Below are 16,019 nucleotides of genomic sequence, written 5' to 3'. Positions count from 1 at the left end.
GGGTTTGGGGTGAGAAATTATAGAGGTCACTCATGTCTGTGTACAAAAACCAGTACTATTTGAAACAGTCCTGAAAGCAAGGCAGATTTCCATGAGCTTCCTGCATTGCACAGAGTTGACTAGATGACCCTTAGGATCTCTTCCAACTCTACAGTTCACTAAATAACACAAATTCTAACGTGATAAAGGAAAATACAGGATTGGAGACTGAAACAACTGACTTGCTGTTGTGTTTCATCTTTGCCTCTCTATACTGATGTAATCTCTTACTTAAAAAATGTTAATCTTTGTTACTCCAGTCATTCTGCTTGGAATCAGTAATATTGCTTCTGCTCCAAACTGTTGGCTCTCTCTAATTTCCCTTAGAATTCCCTATTACATTACTCTCCCAGCTTTCTGAGATTTAATTAGTCATCCAATAACATCTGTCCTAACTTGGCTTGTCATGGTTCATGCAACAAGTGGTTTCTTACAAAGTTCCTCTAGAACAGCTTATTCAAACATTATTTGAGATGTTGGTTAGTCAGTGTGCAGCCCTACTTCTTCTTACTAGATATACACAATTGCAGACATCCACTGTGTCTTGCAAACTTGGAAGAGAAAATGGGGAAATAGACAGTATTGGGAGATTCATATTTCTGTCGAGAGCTAATCTCAACAGCGCCGATATGCAAGAAATTTGGCAGTTGACTTAATCTGGAGAATGTAACCCCCAGAACATTTTCTATCTTGATACATTTTTGAAATGTTGATTTTAAAATTAAAATTAAAATTAAAAATATTCTGGATTTAATAGAAATTAAGGATGCACATAGAAGGAAGAAAATAATGAAAGAACGCTTCAAGCAAGAGGAGAACATCGCTAGCGCTATGGTGATTTGGGTCAATGAAATACTGCCTAATTGGGAGACCATGTAAGTATAGATGACTTTGTAACATCAGGAGCCTTTTTACTGATGCTTGTTAGCTGCTATGGAAGCCCTTTTGACTGAAGAGCAGGATGAAAAAGCATTAAATATAAGCTTCACAGGCTTTTATATCCCTCAAAAGCCTTGAATGTTTTTCTTTGTTCTCAAACATGTATTTGGGCTCATGATAGTCTAGAATTACTTTTTCTATTCAGTAATCTCTTTAATAAATGGTTGTCATTAGCAGTTTGTCTAAACGCTCACCCTGTGCGAAGTTGCAGTCTTCCAGGGCCAGGGGGTTTCCCTGGGTGTGGCATCTAGGAGAAACCATAAGGCACTGTTGGCTTAAATGGGATAAAGCTGTGTCAATAGCCCTCTCAGGTGATCTGGCTTCCATAAGGGAAAACACTTGACTTTCCACTATATGGAGCCAAAGCTTGCTGATGTTCTTTGCTTCTGGGGCAACCTGGAAATGCCAGGAATGGCAGCTAAATTACCTGTACTTACCAAACCCCCCCCCCCCATCTTCTCTTTTTTTAGGCGTTCTACAAGGAGAGTTCGAGAATTGTGGTGGCAAGGGTTGCCTCCAAGTGTTCGTGGGAAAGTGTGGAGTCTTGCTGTAGGAAATGAACTGAATATTACTCCTGGTATGTGTTCTAAACATGCAAACTCTTATCTCAGTAGGATGGTGGTCTCAAGAAATAACCCAACATTTCTTCCACTGAGTTTGTAATAGCTTTTATTGATACAGAAAGAAGTTGCTTTTAGAAGAGATTAATTTATGCCACAGAAGTTCAAAAGTGTATCTTATTTTGCTTCACCCAGGAGAGGTAAACTGGCACAGTCTCCCAATACCAGTTTTAAATTGAAGCCATTTAAAGATGAGAATGAAAGGGACAACTTTTTCTAGCTGTCAAATACTTTTCAAAAAGCTAGAGCTTGTTAATGGTTTTGTTGGGTGGGGGAGGAGACAGCCTTTAAATAATGGGACTTGACTAAATATTTTAGTTCAAGAGACTGTTTTTAATATGCAAGAAGACTCACTCTTTTTAGGAAGAGATCACTTGGTTAGTAGATTTTAGCATGTTTCAGTTTCATCTCTTTCAAGAAAGATCAGTATAGCTGGTTTAAGAACTGGAACAACGTAAAGATTCTAACAGTTCACAGATCTTTGTATGGAGCATTCCTAGATCTCTGTGTACTTGTTTGGACAATCACGTCTTGGATTAATACCCAGATACACGAAGGGGCATTTTAGCTGAGCATGAAGCCCTTTTACATGAGTTTCCATTAACAATTGTTTCCTGGTTAATCTTAACTAGGAATATATGTTCAACAGTTCTGGAATATGAAGCCATGGTTTGAAGTTGGTTAAATTTTGTTAATGGAGTACCTAGTGGTTTGTTTGTGTGCGCAACGGGGGATATACAAGCAGCCAAAAGGCTTGTTCATGTCAGAAGCTAAAACTAAATTCAGGGAAGCTGTCCCGAGTCAGTGGCTGGATATTACACACTATGATTTCCCTCCCTGGTTTTTATAACTAAAATGCATATAATAAAAAACAGGATTACTGTGAAAATTGTATAGTTCTTATCTGTAAATTTGCCCTTTGGCTCCATTTTGCTGTCTGTTTTGCAGAACTCTATGAAATCTTCTTATCTAGAGCCAAGGAACGATGGAAGAGTTTTGGGGAGATGGGTGCTGAGAATGATGCAGAAGGTAGGTTACAACGATACCCGTTACTGCTTTTACATTCTTCCAAATAGAATGCACACGATTAGCCAAATGACACATTCAGAAATATAGCACAGGCTTTTTGGGACTAGATCATTCATTGTAGGATCAAACGTTTGATACTTGCACATAGAAAGCTAACATTATCGTCAGCTAACATCTACAGTTTGATGTGGTATAGTTCTGAGCAAGTTGAATCCCAAACAGATTTCTGAATTTGTTCATCTCTTTGTTTGGCGATTCAAACACAGAAGCAGATACCTTAAAATTGTCTGCTTGTTGAAATGAGGGTTTCCTTCAGAGAATATTATACTGTTATGATCCAGTGGATTTGCCATAAATCCTGAAGCTGGAAGAGCTTAATAAAAGTAGGTTTTGTAGGGAGGATACCAATTTATCAAACAGAACTGGCAATATCAGTTCAGAGTAAGTCTGGTCTTTTGTGATCCAACCTTATGAGCAGTACAAAATTAGAGGGGTGAGGGAGTAGCCCTTTTCCAATATAAACAGATGACGTGATGATATCTTAGCATGCTTGCTTGGGAAGTACAGTATGTCTCTAAAGAGGTCTGAAACCTGATTTCATGTTTGGGGAATAAGCCCTTCAGGAACAATAGATGGATGAGGGAATATAGTGTTGTGCTGAAGAGTCTCTTTGCTGTTTGGGCCCCAGCTCTTTGTGCTGGAGAGCAGGCTGCTGTCAGCCTGGAAGAGCTGGCCTAGAAACTACCATGCTTTCAGAATAAACAGGAGCACAAACTGGGTAACTTAGGTCTTTGGCTTGAATAGTGGAACACTCCATAAGGAGTGGAAAACAACTGAGACTTCAGGATGTAACCCTGAAAAGGGGAGTTTTAAAATAAATGATGATAATGCCCAAATCACAAGTCAAGTGCTGAAGGCTACTGAGAAAGGATGGAGAAAGAATAGGACAAGTGGCCACAAGCCCAAATTGCACAACTGTGTTCTAGTTGAAGGGAGAAGGTAGAGGCAGAGCAAGGATTAGAGAGAGAGGAAGAAGAAGCAAGCAAAAAAACCAGGCAGAAAGGGAGGAAGAGAATTAATGAAAGTGAGGTTTTTTCCCTATCACAGAAGAAGGACTGGTGAGAAGGATCCTTCGTGGAGTAAAGTAAAAATACAGGACACAGTAGAGCTTTTTACTGCGCAGTAAAGCTTTTACTAACCCAGAATGAGTTGGGCACTGTGTCTGCTTGCAGGGCTGCTCTCAGGAGATATCCTTTCCCCAGAATTCTAAAAACAATTAGTTTTGTAAAATTGAAACAGGAAGTCTGTTGAAAGGTGTTTTCCAGAGGAACAAAAAGGGTGGATATGCTTTGGCTGTTTTCTGAAACAGGGAATGAATGGTGTGGTTCCATTGTGTCAAAAGGGCATGGGGATCTTTGTATTGCCAGTTTAATGAGTAGCAGGGTATTGTCCAAATTTAAGATGCAGTTGCTTTTGACTTGGCAAGTCCAAGAAGTCTGTAGCTCCTGGACATTTAGAGTTAGGAACTCTCTTTCCCAGGTCAAGAGAGAGTAGTGCACAGTCCAGATAGTCTGACATCCTTGTCCTGGGTTGCCGAGCCCTTGCCAACTATAGGATGGAAATTCTGAGACAAAATGGAGGTGAGGGGACAAAATGGGAGGACTGTGGCAACACATCTGTGCCTGCTTGAGTTAAACCATTTTTAAAATCACCTCTTAAAACCCTTTTTTATTTTTGCAGTGGTATACCAGACACGACTCATAGGTTAAAATGATAGTTGAATGAAATAGTTGTTCTATACACCTTTTCCTGCTTTCTTTAAATTAAGTTAGTATTTTCTTAATTTCTGATTGGAAGTAATAGTCAGACTACGTAGAAGAGGGCCATAGTCTTACGTTACTGTATAAATAACTCTACAGACATATACATATATAAAAATCTGCATGCTTTAATCTCTGTAGATGCTGGAGTATCAGTTGCTGATCGGGAGGCTAGTTTGGAGCTAATAAAATTGGATATATCCCGCACATTTCCATCCCTCTATATTTTTCAGAAGGTAAAATGTTTTTGACTTTCTTCAGATACAAACATGTTAAACATGAGGTCATTTCCCCCGCTGTGGCTGATTTTCTTTAAAAAAAATAAAAATCTGTCAATGAAAGGTTGTTTTTTAAAAAAATGGAATTTTCTGCCATGGATTCATGCAGCTGAAGAATTCCATGCTACATTAATCGTAGTGTGACTCAAAAATAATTTGAAAAGGCACTTGTGTATCAGGTATTAACTCTATAACTTCATCTTCTTGGCATGGTACTTAGAGGGAGTGTTTTATCTGACCAGGTTAGCAAATGTTCTGTCTATGCATCTGTTTCCCTGCAGTCGAATAGTTAGATCTTTGACTTGCTTTACGTGCTTGCAAGGGTGGAGTGTGGGAGGGAACAAAGCAGCTATAGTAAGCAAGCTAAAATTCATTTTCCAGGCTAGCGAGTGCTGGGGTTTGGGGAGAGGTTGATTGATGTGTCCAACTAAAGCAATAGAATGTAAAAGCAGCTTGCAAACCTTGTTGCCTTCATTCACTGAGCAAACATAGCAGGTCTTACGGGGCTTAAGCCATTGTTTCTGGGGGGTGGGGCATAACTGCAAACAAAAGATCACCTGGTCAGCTAGACTTTATGCTTGCTCACCACTGCCAGCTGGGAAGGTAAGCCAGTTCCACGACTGTTCAAATAACAATATTCTGGCAGAAGTACAAGCGTACAAATCTGCAAGTGTTAAGTGTTTGGCTTTTTAAAATCATGAAAAAATGGCATCTTACTATACTTACAAAACAGATTTCAGAGAACTGTTTGATAGTATATCAAATAACTAAACGAATGGTGTAGTATAAGGGAAAAAATATACTCACCCGCCTCCCTTTTTGAATATATGTCAGACCTCTGCATATGTTTTAATAGAAAAACGATAGTGCCTGCCCCTTTTAACATTTGTGGACTTGGAATTTTGGTATTGGCATTCCAGTCTATAATGCCATGTAAGAAGAAGCCCCTATACAAAGTTGTTTATATAGTTCCATCTCTGTGTATGCTGTTACAGTGTAACAAGCAAAATAGCAGGTCCCTTGACCCAAAGAAGCTTTTAATCCCCAGAGTTAAAATAGGATCTGTTTACTCAAGAGACTTGAGTGGTCTTCCTCTTTTGTTCCTGGTGAAACCGAAAGTGCATTCCAACTAGACAGAATAAAAAACCCCCAGAGAGCTGTCTATTGCAGAGTTAGTCTATTGCAGAGGCCTTGCTCAAGCCTCACCTGAAACTTTGTGTCTAGATAGTTTCCCTTCTTTATTTGATTAGCCAGTTTGCATTCCTAAATGAACAGCCTGCAAACCCGAAAGTTAATTTTCAGCTCCAATATGAGTTACTAAATGATGAAATAACAAATGTTCAGGTGTGAGGCTTTCTGTTATGTTTAGTTAACCTCACCCCTGCTGCTACTAAATTGCAAAAACGTTTCTGTAATTTTCATTTATATGATAACCTAATGCAGCGTCGCCAACCTTTCTGAGCTGCAGTGGCTGCTGTCGGGGGTTTGGCATAATGGCTGCCACATTTAAAAGCGCAGAAGAAAGGACAGGCCCTCAATGTGGTGCTGTCAGGCCCCCCTCATCAGCCACCTCATCGGGGGGGGGGGGGATGCAAATATCAACCACTGCTGCAGTTGCTTACGAGAAGCTATTTGTATCTCTATTCAGAACGGATGAGAGGGTATGTGTCAAATCCTGGCATCCAGGGAAATGTAGACATGTTTAAGGGAGTGTGTTCAGTTTAGGGGAAGCTGAGTCAGTGCAAGCAGGAGCTGAGCAGGAAGAGCAAACAGTGTCTCATGGATATTTGAGTGGATAGTTACTGAGACACATTGTGGGTACTGTAGGAGGTACAGGTGGGCACACTGTATCAGTGGGCAACATGTTGGTGACCTCTGACCTAATGTCTCCACTAAAAAAGGAGGAGGAGGAAACTATTAACAACCAAGAATCTGTCTGAAATTACTTTTTCACAATCTGGGACAGGATGATAGTGGTGGAAGAAAATACACAATTTGTTGTATGCAAGGCTTTCTCCGCATCTAAAAACGCTTGCTGGATCACAAGTGTTGTGAATTCAGAGTTACATTTTGTCAGCACTGAAACAGCTCTTGGCAGTACGTATAGTCCAGAGAACATTAGGAGAAAACAATGCACTTTGTCTGTACAGTTTGGAACTGGGATACTAATAACCAAGTTCACGCTCTGGGGTGACCGCCAGCGTTCCTAAGTGTTGACACTTTAGCTCACTGTCCCTTGTTTGCTTGGAGGTAGTACAATAGAATGGAGAAAGTGTGCACTCGCTTGCACATGTGTTCATAGGTAATAGGTGGAGGTTTTTTTTAGTCTTTTGGAGCTGTTACAGCTCCATGCAGTCAGAAACAAATGGACTTGTAGGAAATTCAGTGCTGCTGTCACACATATATAGCCAAGCTTCTGGGCATGCCTAACTTTGTATAGATTGAATATATTGTGACCCAGTGGAAATAGTCTTCTGAATTCAAAATAAAGCTAGAAAAACAAAATAAATGTTAACATATACGTTTCTTTTTCCGTTGTTTTCACTTCAGGGTGGCCCTTATCATGATCTTTTGCACAGTGTCCTGGGAGCATATACATGTTACAGACCAGATGTAGGATATGTAAGTATCCTTACAACATTGCCATTCTTCACATTATAATGACGTTTCATACAAATATTAGCTTGATGTTTAAAGGAATAGTTTTTGCTGAGTAAACTATCTCAATTTAGCTTGCCTGTGTAGCACCAGTAGAAGAGGTTTGTCTGTCTCTCATATTTGCGCGTGCGCGCGCGCGCGCGCACACACACACACACACACACATATAATGTCTCCATAGATACTGCAAAACACTTACGATAGTTTTTTTAATACATACATACATAACTTCTTTTTGACTCCCTACCCCTCCTTTCCTGGTGTTTATTTTATTACTTCTTTTTATTAGCTGTTTTAAAACACATATGTTTTTATTATCTAAACCCGATACCATTAATTATTTTAATAATCCATTGCTTATATTTCAAATCCTGCCCGCAACTTCATGTATGGGTGATAGTTTTATAGATAATCCAATTGCTCTGTTGCATTTAGAGGAGTGGTGGGATACCACCAGCCAATGAGCCTAATTGGATCTGGCAGGGGTCCTACTCTGGCTCACAGGATCATGTTCCTCAGTACACGCCCGCCTGCCCCACACCTGACATCAGATGTGGTGTCGCAGTGAAGGAACAACTGGGAGCTTGAAGTACACTTCCAGTATCTCTTTGACAAGGAGATATTGTTGATAGCATTGCTTAGCTGATTGGCGCTTTGAAGTTGTATGTTTACAGTTATGGTTTAAATTCAAACTGCATCAGCAAAGGGATGTTTTCCCTCTACTGACCAACTGTGTGGACAGCTTTGCTGGTACATAGAGAATGAATGTCTGTTTGCAGATGTGGTTTGGATTCAAACTGCACCAGCAAATGGGCAAAGCAGCTCTCTCCTCCGGTACCAGTTAGCTGCTTGGTACTGATGACAAGCCCCTTTGATGTTACCTGACATAGTGATGTAGCCTGTTGTGGATGGGGAAGCTACGAATCTGTCCTGGAGCTGAAAATGTTTCCCAGCCCTGGTCTAGAGGTAATGGCTCAACTGTAGCCTGCAGAGATGAGTCTGTAAATCCTGTTGACATGTGATTGGGACTTCCCAGTAATTGTGCACCAGATTCTACTATAGATGTTCCTTCCCTATGGCATTAGCTCCTAGAAAAGCAAGGGGAGAAAATCCCTGAATGTAGATGATTCATGTGTTGGCTTTACCACCTTATATTTGTCTGGTAACCACCTGCCAATTCTTCCTACTGAAGCTATTAAAAAATACATTAGCAGCCTTACCCCAGGATGCTGTAGACTCTACCCATACATCCATGAGTGGAAACTTCAGTGATTGAAGCAGGTCTAAGTTGCCCTAATCACGTTACTGCCTTGAGCATTTGAATGATAACTCATTAAGTACTGAATTTAGCATTTCTGTAACAAGTTAGCATTTTTTTTTGTCAAAACTGTAAATAAATTTGGTTACGTTCTAGCCTTTACTAATACTGTAGCTTACAGATCACTACCTTAATATAAAAATGAGACAGGTTACTTAATGCACTTTCACTGCTTTTGTTTTTTGAAGGTCCAGGGAATGTCCTTCATTGCTGCAGTCCTTATTCTCAATCTGGAAGAGGCAGATGCGTTCATTGCCTTTGCAAACCTCCTGAACAAGCCATGCCAATTGGCCTTTTTCCGTGTGGATCACAGCATGGTATATACAATTTCCAGTGTCTCGTAACTTACTATTTCACTTAAACCATTTTGTGACAACTAGAATCTTTTTAACAGGCAGGAAATGGGTGTCAGTCTACACCCAGTAGAATTTCTGCTTTCCTACAGAACAGTGCTTTGCATTCATACTTGCCACTAGCAGGGGTACTTGTGTCTCTGGAATGAAATCGGCAACTATTTCTTTTGTTAAAATTTACCACCCCTTTTCAGAATTCTGTTCTTGTAGCTTCCTCTCCTATAATTCATTTTCTGGAAACAATGGGCTAATGACTACCCTACAGCCAATTTCTTGCTTTTGCCAGGATGGAAAGATAGCAATGAAAAAGTGACTAGCTCATTTTTCTGTTGTCTACACTGTAAGTGTAGTTGGCTAAATTTGTTGCTGAAGAAGTAGATACTACAGTTGTCATAGCAACTGCACTGGAAGTTTTACTATTTAAATGATGTACGCTGCATTTTCTTCACTAAAACCAGCAGAATATGTCCTGTAGACAGGGGTATAGCTTCCTTGAAGGCTTCATTAGTTATGGCACCCCGTGCGCCCCCCCCCAGACTTTTATTAGTTTTTTCTCTTTTTTTCTTTACAGATGCTGAAGTACTTTGCAGCATTTGAAGTATTTTTTGAGGAAAACCTCCCCAAATTGTTTCACCATTTTAAATCCTACAAACTTACCCCTGACATATACTTGATAGACTGGTAAGTTGGAAGATTGATTGAATAGGTTCTGTTTTGCTTTCTGTGTTAAATGGATAAACTTGCAGCTGAAGTTTGATAATACAGATAATGGGCACTCTGTAGAAATTTCTCCATTCTGTGTGGTTGAGGGGGGCGGGGTGAGCAGTTGTTGGGGCAAGTTGGGAACACAATTCCCATCTAGCTGTGATTGTCGGTGTCTAAACAAACTTACACAAGTGAATGTCTGCTCATGCAGTATAGCTTTCCCACCCCTCCTTCTCTCTTGCAGCTTCTTGTACCATTCTCCCTCCGCCAGGAAAAGCTTGGTACGGGGGACTGCAGTGGATTGGGAGGGGGGAGATCAGGGAAAATTTGCAGAGTCAGCTTGTGTGACTGGGATACCTATCGGTGTGTCTTTCCCAGATCCAAAGTATTAATGGACTTCTAAATAAAATACCCTCCTGCCAACCTAGCAGTTCGAAAGCACGTCAAAGTGCAAGTAGATAAATAGGTACCGCTCTGGCAGGAAGGTAAACGGCGTTTCCATGCACTGCTCTAGTTTGCCAGAAGCGGCTTAGTCATGCTGGTCACATGACCTGGAAGCTGTACGCCAGCTCCCTTGGCCAATAAAGCGAGATGAGCGTCGCAACCCCAGAGTCAGCCATGACTGGACCTAACGGTCAGGGGTCCCTTTACATTTACCTAAATAAAATACCACTGACAGTGAAGGAGCTCAAAGTTCACAGCACAAAATTGATGGCATGTAGTTTGTCCTCATGTTCCTGATACTTCTGATTTCCAAAAAAAAAAACCCCACCCCTCAGGATCTTCACCCTGTACAGCAAGTCACTACCCCTTGATCTGGCCTGTCGCGTCTGGGATGTCTTTTGTAGAGACGGAGAAGAATTTTTGTTCAGAACTGGATTAGGAATTCTTCGGCTATATGAAGATATCCTCCTGCAGATGGACTTCATTCATATAGCACAGTTTCTAACAAAGCTACCTGAAGACATCACGTCGGAGAAGCTCTTTACTTGTATTACATCTATTCAGATGCAGAATAGTAACAAAAAATGGGCTCAGGTAAGTGTTCATTTTTATTATAAATGAATTGGGTCACGTTAACTGTTGATTTTCTGCCCTCAAAAACATGTTGCCTAGGACAGCTTAGCGAGAATAAACACAGTAAACAATTAAAATATATGAACATACTTTCTCTCTCTCTCTCTCTCTCTCTCTCTCTCTCTCTCTCTCTCTCTCCATACACACATAAAATAATATTAAACCATCAGCAGAAATACAGTAAGCACACAGCTTACATGGGGAATAGGCTCTGGGGTTCTGTTTGCAAAGGCAAAATCACATAAAATCAGGAATGCCCCTGGAACAGGACCCCTCCCAACCTCTATCTGTCCAAAGCTGGCGTGCTGAGTAGGCCTTGCCCCCCACGCATGAGCTCAGGATCCTTGCGGGGTCTTACCAGAGGCTGGTAAGCAAGGTAGAGGGCTTAAAAATCTCCCACCTTGCTTAGCAGGTTCTGGGAAGGTCTCATGAGGGCCCTGGTGTGTTCCTGCAAGATGTGCTGTGTCTGCATGGGGAGGCAGTACAACTTGCCTACCTGTCATTTTCAGGAGGGGGTGGGGCATGCTGTCATGATGAGAGAAACCATTCAAGGCCCCTGCAGTGTTCTGCTACTTCATGGGTGGTGTACTGAACTCTTATTAAATGGGAAATACCTTTAGCTACACTTCCTTAAACTCAAAGCATTTATATTTTAACCCTATGGCAAACTACTACACAGCTACAGTGTGCAGCAATATTTCTGTTGTAAATTCTTGACGCCACAATCATCATCTAAGGCCCTTCTTTGTGTGCCTCCTGCTCTACAAGAGTCCCAAAAGAGCAGGTGGTGTAAAATGAACAGTGTATCTTTCCATATTAAACCCTTCTGTAGGCTAAAATGGAAAATTAGCTGTGTTGTTTTAAATTGTGGATAACCCTTGTTGACTGGAGAGCAGAAAGAAGGGCTTCATGTGATTCTAAGGCAGACCATTTTCAAGAGTCATGGTGCTTTTTCATTCCCTATTTTCTACTAATCACTTGGGGATTGATACTTTGCATATTCGGTTACTCGGGGGGGAAAGACATGGAATGGGAATGAAATAATCTTCAGTGATAATGATGGATGCAACGAACCTGCAATGAGGTATCAGTATTGATAAAAGTTAATGAGAGATTGAATAGTGTCTGATTTTTAACACTTACCTAAAAATCAATTTGCAGGTGTTTGCATCATTAATGAAGGATAGCAAAGAAGGAGACAAGAACCATAGTCCAGCACTAAAAAGTTAATTTCAAGTTTATTGGAAATAATAAAGAAACCACTTGCTTGTTAAAGGATTCTAAACATCTTATCAATGAAAACCACTAAGAAGAAACAGCTTGGGAAGACCTAAGGAAGAGACAGTATTTGACTGAGTACAGTGGTGGAATTTGATGAAATGTTCACCCTGTTGCCAGTATTAAAGAGCTTTTTGTGGGAGGAGCCCTTTTCACAGGAAGCAAAACAATAAAAACTTATGAAACTGAGAAAGTGGCTAATGCATATTTAATATTTAAAGTTGAATGCAATAAAAATTTGTAATAACTTTTGTTGGTACTTTAAATTTTTAGGGATACCTTTTTTATGATGATCACAAAGGCACTTTTGGGAGGAAAGCAGGCGTTTAAAAAGTAAGGCCCAAAAACTGCTACCTGAACCAAACATTTTGGTACAAATACCTCCAAAATTAACCAGTGAAATTCTTAGGACCAAATAAGTTTTTTTGCTTTGGTATACATGCCAGATAATAGGAGGCTTTATATATGTCTTGCTAAACTCCTTTTAAACTGCAGCTTCACTCTTTGGTTAAATGAATGTACGTAAGGTGGAACAGAGTATGCTGCGTCAAGTTTTGCCGCAAAGTCATGGGTAAAAAGTCTTTTGGCCTAAAGATGGCAGTGGTTAAGAGAACTATTTTAACTGTGTGCTTGTATAAGCAACTGATGGGTTTCTGGAATTTTGCTTCCTGAAGTACTTGGTAGGTAGCTTGCTTACATTACAGAAAAATTGGATTCCTATTCCACGAAAATCAGATCAGTTCTTGATTTATTTTTTAAATCAAAGTGACTTATACTTGATGATAAACACTAGTATAATTAATAAGCTAGTGACAAATGCTTTTGCACATTTTAAGCAATGTTAATGTGAAAGTTTGAGTCCCTGTATATTAAAACCTTTCTCACTTAAATGCAAAATGGAATAGTTTTGAATTGCAGTGTGTACAATAATTAATACCCTAAATCCATACTGTCAGTCACATCTAACATCAGCACTGTACTGTAAATGTGATCTATGGAAGCTCTTAAACTTCCTTCACACTCCAAAACATTTTAAAAATGACATTTGAACTGGAGGGAGATGGAAAGGATACCTCTTAAACTCTGAGCAGCTAATGCTTGTTCTTTCTAAATCCATTTTGATAGTATTAATGTAAATAAAAATGCATTATGATTTTTTTTTGTACCTGTTCCCTGTACGTGGAAATGAAGTGGAAATTTATCATTGCATTAAAAAATTGAAAGAAAAGAGAGACTACTTCAGCTGTCAAGTGTTAAAAGAAGTTGCAGAACCGGTTTTAAAGATTTGGGTTACAGTATGTTGGAATATTTATGTATCGTTATCAGATTTAAAACTACACTTTATATTACTTACAACATACAATTTGAAGTTAAAATGTCTTTCTTTTCTTATGTATTTACTTACTTGGTTCCCGTGTATGTCCTCTGTTTGGGTTCTCTTGTACAGTTTTCTTACTTTTCAAGTATACACATGTATATAAATTGTAAATAGAAGGTATTTTGCCTTCATTCAAGACCACTAGTAACTATTCCTATGTAAATAAAACTTGTAAGCAGAATGAGTGATGTCTCTTCATTTAATTCTCCCGCTCAGATACAAAGCTATATTGAAAACTTCTGAATCTTCAGCAGCTTCTACAGATTTATATTTCAGACATCATGACCCCATCTATAATGAAAGCTGGGATTCTAAGGGGTGACATTTTAAAGTCTACAAATAGAGTTCTCGGTAAAAGGTTATGATTGGTTGAAACCTCACAGGGAATTACAATCCTTCTCACAAACATTAACTCAGTTTGGAACAAGTCTGTGCAAAACAATTTTTTCTTAAACAGAGTGGCTAAGCAGCTGCCCTGTGCCAGGGAATGTCTTGGCAGAGAAGCAGAACCCAGAGAAGCAGAGCTCAGACATAAACCGTAGGGGTTTTTTTTACCCATCCCTATTTCATATGCAAATACCTGTCCCATTTAGTTCCTAAATGTGGTAGTTTGGTACAAACCTAAGGCAGCTGCCTACAGCACCAAATGTAAAGTATAATTTTTAAAAATCAGGATAGATGTATAGCATCATTACAAATGAACAGATTTTTTCAGGATTCCTCACACAGACTAAGAAAGAATACTGATTTCTGTGTTTTTTTATCCCATGGTTATCAGAGTCTGGATGCCTTGACAAGGGATACACTGAGAATGCTGGCACCATGATTTGGGGTTCTTGAATAAGGCAAGCCTCAGTGTGGAAGACATGGGGTATGCAATGAAAGCATTTCTTCATAGATTTTCTATTATGTTTTATGTAAATGGAGTGGTTCTGTTGAAAGGCCCTTTTGCTGCTGTGGGGACTGCAGCAAATGCCTTTGGAGCCAGAACTGAGGTCAGCATTCCGAGAGATAAGTTCTTTGATAAGTACACCCATTGCACGAGTGACTTGCATGAGACGAGCCAGGTCTGATAGGTGTAAGACTTGTGAATTAATTCCAAAGCAGTGTTCTTGTGAAAACTTAGGCCACAGACTCCCTTGAAGCAGGCTGAGGCTTAAAACAGTGATAGGTACCTGAGCAGAACAATTTAAAGAATTTTTTTCCATTTGTTGCCATCTGCATTTAGAAACCACCTTTCTGCTATGTGATGCTGGGTTGAAGTAATACTTAATTGCATTCTGAAGAATACTTTGACATGTCCCTTTCTGGCTAAACCTCTCTTAAATGTTTAGCATGTACTTTTTCAAGATATTGGCACGGAGAGCTGAGCTGCATCAAAGCCATGTACTTGCTTATAGCAGTTTTTGCTAGTCTTAGAAAATGCCAGGCAAGTAATTTGCTATAATTGTTTTAAAGCTTAAAACTGTTGCTATAGAATATATTCATGACTGCATAGGATCCATGCGAGTGCCTCACCCTCTGCTATTTTGTACCCCCTTCTATGGGAAAAAAGGAAGCACTCAAGATTTTTGGGTAAATGAAATTCATGTTTTAAAACCCCATGTGCAAATCTTTGGGTTTCTAATGCCGCGTGTGAGATATTGTACCTGGGCCAATCAGCCTATAGCAGGCAGGCTATAGGTCTGGACAAATGTAGGTAAACACTAGATTGGACAGCACTGCTATCTCCTAAAATAAGCTTTGCTTTGTTCCTTGATAATGTGCAACTCCACAATCGCAACCGTTTTCTGTCCCCTTCAGATGGAGCCACTGAAAGTATTGGCGCTAGTTTCCTCATTGTCCCATATATTGGCAGGTGGGGGAAGTCAGAGGCACAAAAATGAAGCCTGCCACGATTTGAGAATGCTTAATAGTGGACAATCTCTGGTGGGGTAGGAGGCGTTAAACCTCATCTTTTCCTAACCTTTTTTTGTTTAGGCATCTTAAAGCCTGTCCCTACAAAAACAAAGCCTTTGTGCGGGGGTGATGCAGACACGTCTCCATCCTCAGTCTGGCTCTTGTCTAGCAGATTCAGAATGAAATGTCTTGACAACAGTTGTTCTAAATTTCTTTTGACCCCGAATGCTCCGGGGGGGGGGGGGAATCTGTCCAAATCTTTCTACAATTTCTACTCAAGTATTTTTATTTATTTACTAGATGGGTGTGTATGTGTCTGTGAAGCTGCCTCTCCCCCCCCCCCCCGCTACACCCAGGGAACTAGCGATGGTCCATGCATGGGAATTTGAGCAAAAAAACCAGAAAGCTCCTCCTGGTCTCATTTTATGTCTCTTCTCCCCTCTGCGACTATATATTCTGGGACCGAGCCCCATTTCAGCCTAACCCACCCCTTTGTGCGCCCACGAAAGCGCTCCTGTGGGCTCATAAAAAACCCTGAGAAAATGAGTCGTCGCTGCCCGGCGCTGGGCTTGCAGGGAGAGATGCCTTTTGCCTTCCTCCTCCTCTCCGACAGAGGTCGCTGTGGGGA

The 16,019-nt window shown here is 40.2% G+C and overlaps 1 protein-coding gene across 3 annotated transcripts in view; it reads left to right on the top strand.

The window, feature by feature from the left end:
* Positions 1 to 13,673, top strand: part of TBC1D12 (TBC1 domain family member 12) — a 47,072-nt gene extending 33,399 nt beyond the window's left edge. For 2 of the 3 annotated variants that reach the window (XM_081189607.1, XM_081189605.1), the window contains 9 exons: positions 797 to 914; positions 1,449 to 1,555; positions 2,547 to 2,627; positions 4,589 to 4,683; positions 7,276 to 7,347; positions 8,890 to 9,018; positions 9,626 to 9,735; positions 10,539 to 10,797; positions 11,998 to 13,673. In XM_081189607.1, the coding sequence (XP_081045733.1) occupies positions 797 to 914; positions 1,449 to 1,555; positions 2,547 to 2,627; positions 4,589 to 4,683; positions 7,276 to 7,347; positions 8,890 to 9,018; positions 9,626 to 9,735; positions 10,539 to 10,797; positions 11,998 to 12,066 (1,040 nt within the window). In that variant the 3' untranslated portion in view covers positions 12,067 to 13,673. Of the gene's footprint in view, positions 1 to 796; positions 915 to 1,448; positions 1,556 to 2,546; positions 2,628 to 4,588; positions 4,684 to 7,275; positions 7,348 to 8,889; positions 9,019 to 9,625; positions 9,736 to 10,538; positions 10,798 to 11,997 lie in introns of those variants that run through there. The other variant, XM_081189606.1, reaches the window with a different exon arrangement.
* The last annotated feature ends 2,346 nt before the right edge of the window (positions 13,674 to 16,019 follow it).

This window comes from Podarcis bocagei (genome assembly GCF_964188305.1).
Source record: "Podarcis bocagei genome assembly, chromosome: 4".
In the NCBI taxonomy this organism is placed as follows: domain Eukaryota; kingdom Metazoa; phylum Chordata; class Lepidosauria; order Squamata; family Lacertidae; genus Podarcis; species Podarcis bocagei.
Note: the sequence above shows the minus strand (reverse complement) of the source record. Positions and strands in the feature narration are given on the sequence as shown.